Here is a 4,920-nt window from a genome sequence, read left to right on the forward strand (position 1 = left end):
TCCCAAAGCTCTCGATTAGCCACTCTGGGCCTGTACTAGCATAATTACGTGTTGCACACAGTCACAGTTCTATCTACCGTTTTCTAAATCCAAAATGTTCGCCCACACCAGACTTATGCGACACTGGTGCACCCTCCAACTCCGGGCTGCCTACGTTATCGCTCCCACTCGGCATTTCTACACGTGACCCGCAGCACTGCACACCTTTCACGCGAAAGGGGGAAAAACTGTCTGGGGTCACATATGGGTATGAGGCTACATTACGCATGCCATGAACCGTCAAAACCATATGATGCACACATGCTCCGAACCGAGACAAGCGAACCGAACAGATTTTTTTTCATGAACCGTGCCACCCATAATACTGAACTACAAATATCAACAGAATGTGAAGAAACAATTGTTTTGCCATAATGTCATAATCGCCTATGCTAAGTGTTTCCACTAAGTGTCACCAGATATCTGCTAAAGTTAGCATGAAAACCAGCTAGCATCGGTCCGACTCTGCTCAGTGTTGCCTAGATATCCGCTAAAGTTTCCTCCATCTAGCGTCGGCTCGACTCTGCTCAGTGTTACCTAGATATCCGCTAAAGTTTCCTCCAGCTAGCGTCGGCCCGACTCTGTTGTAATATCACTTCGGACCACATGTGGCGCTGTATTAAAAACAGTGCAAGTCAGTTGAAGAGCACGCGCGGCTGTGTTAAAGACAACTTGGAGACTCCGGAACGCCACACCGCACCTTTAACCATGCGAGGTGGAAATTGATAGTGTACATACTGTTGCTATAATACGTTATATTTAGCTATATATATAACGTGCGGCTGTGTTAAAGACCACTTGGAGAAACGCCACACCGCACCTTTAACCATGCGAGGTGGAAATTGATAGTGTACATACCTTTAACCATGCGAGGTGGAAATTGATAGTGTACATACCTTTAACCATGCGTGGTGGAAATTGATAGTGTACATACCTTTAACCATGCGTGGTGGAAATTGATAGTGTACATACTGTTGCTATAATACGTTATATTTAGCTAAATAGCTAACTCCCTCACTTAGCTAAGGCAGGCAGCTAAGCAACGACTCATTGAAAAAGATGCAACCGGAAAGGTTTAATTATTTTTAACTTTGAGTGCCCCATGTTTTTAGAAGCCCTGTGTTTTTATTTTTAACTTTGAGTGCCTCACGTTTTTAGAAGCCCTGTGTTTTTAACTTTGAGTGCCTCACGTTTTTAGAAGCCCTGTGTTTTTATTTTTAACTTTGAGTGCCTCACGTTTTTAGAAGCCCTGTGTTTTTAACTTTGAGTGCCCCATGTTTTTAGAAGCCCTGTGTTTTTATTTTTAACTTTGAGTGCCTCACTTTTTTAGAAGCCCTGTGTTTTTAACTTTGAGTGCCCTCACGTTTTTTAGAAGCCCTGTGTTTTTAACTTTGAGTGCCTCGCGTTTTTTAGAAGCCCTGTGTTTTTTATTTTTAACTTTGAGTGCCTCCACGTTTTTAGAAGCCCTGTGTTTTTAACTTTGAGTGCCCCATGTTTTTAGAAGCCCTGTGTTTTTATTTTTATCTTTGAGTGCCTCACGTTTTTAGAAGCCCTGTGTTTTTAACTTTGAGTGCCCCATGTTTTTAGAAGCCCTGTGTTTTTATTTTTAACTTTGAGTGCCTCACGTTTTTAGAAGCCCTGTGTTTTTAACTTTGAGTGCCCCATGTTTTTTAGAAGCCCTGTGTTTTTATTTTTTTAACTTTGAGTGCCTCACGTTTTTAGAAGCCCTGTGTTTTTAACTTTGAGTGCCCCATGTTTTTAGAAGCCCTGTGTTTTTATTTTTAACTTTGAGTGCCTCACGTTTTTAGAAGCCCCTGTTTTTTCTCTGCTTGTGTTTAATGTCAGAGTCAGACACATCTCCATGGGGAAACAACTGAATTTGAGTACCTGGGGGTGAAAAAAGCATATCAATCTGAGTGGCCACTAAAAGGCCAATTCATAGTCCAAGCCTTTATTTGTGAGTGTGAGTGTGAATATGTGTATGTCCTTTAGTGACCCAGAGGCGGGCTTTCTCTGAGGACTTGTTGTCTTTTTTGTGTGCTCTAGCTGGATCTACAAGACCCGCGTCCTCCACTGTGGTTATGTGCCAGACCCTAAGCATAGCCAGCTACTGCAGGAGGTGAGGGTGTGTGTGTGTGTGTGCGTGTGTGTGTGTGGCTGACTAAGATGACAGCAAAGCTAGTAATGTTTAGTTGTTACAGTTTTATTAAAGTCTTGAATGTTACCTGTCCCCTGTGTGTGTGTGTGTGTGTGTGTGTGTGTGTGTGTGTGTGTGTGTGTGTGTGTGTGTGTGTAGCTCAACCACCTGTGGCATCCCGTGCAGTTCTGCTCTCTCTCCGAGCCTGTCTTGAAGGGCTCTCAGTTGGAAGTCGTCCCTCTTCCGGAGAAGACGGACCCTCTGTGGCTTCAGACCAAAGACCGTCTGCACACGCCACGCGGCACAGATTACCCTTACCCGGACCCCAGAGAGCACTTCTACCCCAACAGAGAGCACCTGCACCTGGACACCACACACCTGTCTGGGCCGGACGACTGGCCGCACACGGAACAGGAGTGGCACCACATCCCACAGGATGAGGAGGACCAGGAGGAGGTGCAGGAGGAGGAGGAAAGGAGCTCAGACAGTGGCTTCTGCAGGACAGGGGAGTACAGCGACAGCCATCTGCTGGAGGATGAGGATGAGCTGAGGAGTGCAGAGAGAGAGGAGGAGGAGGAAAGTGACTATGATGGGTGGAGAGAGGAGGAGGAGGAGGAGGAGGAGGAGGATAGCTGGGACTTGTTCCAGAAGCCCAACTCGGACTACGAGAGACACATGCCTGTGGCCCACTGCTAACTCCTCCTTGGGCCGATAAGTCCCCTCCTACCTCACCGCTGACCTCCGGCCTCTGAGGCCACAGCATGGACATGGACTCGTTTTTCTCCTAAGGAACGAGAACTTCTCACGGAAACGTTTTCTCCTAAGGAGAACTTCTCACGGAAACGTTTTCTCTTGAGGGGAACCCCTCAGGGAAACAGGTTCCTCGGTATTGGAGAAGAAAATAACTTCCAGAGAGAGAGCCGTTCCTCAGATTCCAAACTAGCTCAGGTGGTGTTTACGAATGAAAACGATGCAACCGGTGATATTTTTCTAGATGCTTATATTTTAGATGCAAATGGTGATATTTTTCTAGATGCTTATATTTTAGATGCAAACAGAGTTTTTAAAAACTCCCGCTAGAGTGGAGATTTTGGAAAATTTCGGTTGCACGTTTACATGTAAACTGACAAAAACGGAGGTTTAGGCAGCCAACGTCACATTAGGCCTATGCACCAAAAGTACAACCTGTGTTTAGCCTAAATTTTAATTTGGCTATGGTGATCATGGATGCATTCAGAGTGGCAGTTGCATTTATGTTGGTGCAAACTCTTTTTGTCTGTTTGCAATTGCAAATACAGTTTAAAAGACAAAGAGGAACTGATTTGTTGCTGTTGTTGCTATTTTTGGGATTCTGATTGGCTAACGTGGGCTTGAGCTTGTCGTTCGCTTTAGAGCCGTTTATGAAAATAGCCGGCCACGTGTAAATGTAGCCTCAGGGAAGACATTGACACACAGGAGGGTTTTCAGGAAGATTTGCACCTTTCAGCGTTTCCTCTGAAACAGAACCTTACTGTAGGCACTGGGTATTGAGCACCGGGTGTTGACCACTGGGTTGACCAGTGATTGGTTGACCAGTGATTGATTGACCAGACCAACTGTCACTGGATCACTGGTATCACTGGTAAGGGGTGAGGGGTCCGCTTGACTGGTCGGGGATGAGGGGTCCGCTTAGTTAGTGTAGCTTAAGGAGGTCCGACCGAACATGAGAACCCCTCAGCGTTCCCGCTGACACTGAGTCTTACACTGTGTGTGGTTGGCTGATCGGACCAGACCGGGCGAGGGGGCCCAGTCAGTGGAGCTTAGAAAGAGGTCCGACCCTCAGCCAGGCTGTCCATTTACCCTTCAACAGCTGACTTTGGCGGCGTATTGTGCACCTGTACACCACGCGGCTATGGTGGCGTCCTGTACACCACATGGCTATGGCGGCGTCCTGTACACCTGTGCAACTGTACACCACACGGCTATGGCGGCGTCCTGTACACCTGTGCACCTGTACACCACACGGCTATGGCGGCGTCCTGTACACCACATGGCTATGGTGGCGTCCTGTACACCTGTACACCACACGGCTATGGCGGCGTACTGTACACCTGTACACCACACGGCTATGGCGGCGTACTTTACACCATATGACTGAATGCTTTTGTGCTTGAAAACTGGAGTTGTGGCCTTTGAACTTCAGCTTGTTTTGTATTATTAGCGCCTCATGGTCCTCACTAGCCCCCATTACAGCCTAGGAAGCCTGGCTCAGGCTTACACTGGGCTAGGCCCAGGACCTTCGCTGCTGGTGCTCTAAGCTGTTTCACAATCTCGGAACGGATAGCTGAGGCGTCTTTTTCTCTCAGATACTCCATGTTTAGCTGTTAAGAAAGGATCTGAAAAAAACACTGTTTACTGCACAATTGCCATATATTCTATATTTTTAATAACATCCAATACTTGAAAGTGCCATAAGGATCTTCAATGTATTATTTTCCACTGCCCAGTTATTTTGTAATGTCAAGCTCAGATTTTTGATATGTGACGTTTTACATAGAAAATCATTTATCTGCATTGTATTTTGTCTATTAATGTATGTTTTCTATTAAACGTGTTATATCTCTTGAATAAAAGTTGTGAAGTAGCTTTTTCCATTTGGTGATTTCTAGTTTTTTGGGGGGAGAATCTGACATGTTCTGATTGGATGAAGTGATGAAGTGGGGACGGAAGCCTAGAGGAACCACTACTGATGTTGAAAACTCGTG

General features: G+C 46.0%; 1 protein-coding gene across 1 annotated transcript in view; it reads left to right on the forward strand.

Annotated features, from left to right (window-relative positions):
• il12rb2l (interleukin 12 receptor, beta 2a, like) overlaps positions 1–4,805 on the forward strand; it is a 12,974-nt gene extending 8,169 nt beyond the window's left edge. Inside the window, exons 11-12 of the mRNA XM_048232774.1 lie at positions 2,086–2,158; positions 2,336–4,805. Coding sequence (XP_048088731.1) covers positions 2,086–2,158; positions 2,336–2,872 — 610 coding nt within the window. The 3' untranslated portion in view covers positions 2,873–4,805. The remainder of the gene's footprint in view (positions 1–2,085; positions 2,159–2,335) is intronic.
• Positions 4,806–4,920: the final 115 nt, after the last annotated feature.

The sequence above is a fragment of the Alosa alosa genome, chromosome 22 (assembly GCF_017589495.1).
Source record: "Alosa alosa isolate M-15738 ecotype Scorff River chromosome 22, AALO_Geno_1.1, whole genome shotgun sequence".
Taxonomy (NCBI): domain Eukaryota; kingdom Metazoa; phylum Chordata; class Actinopteri; order Clupeiformes; family Clupeidae; genus Alosa; species Alosa alosa.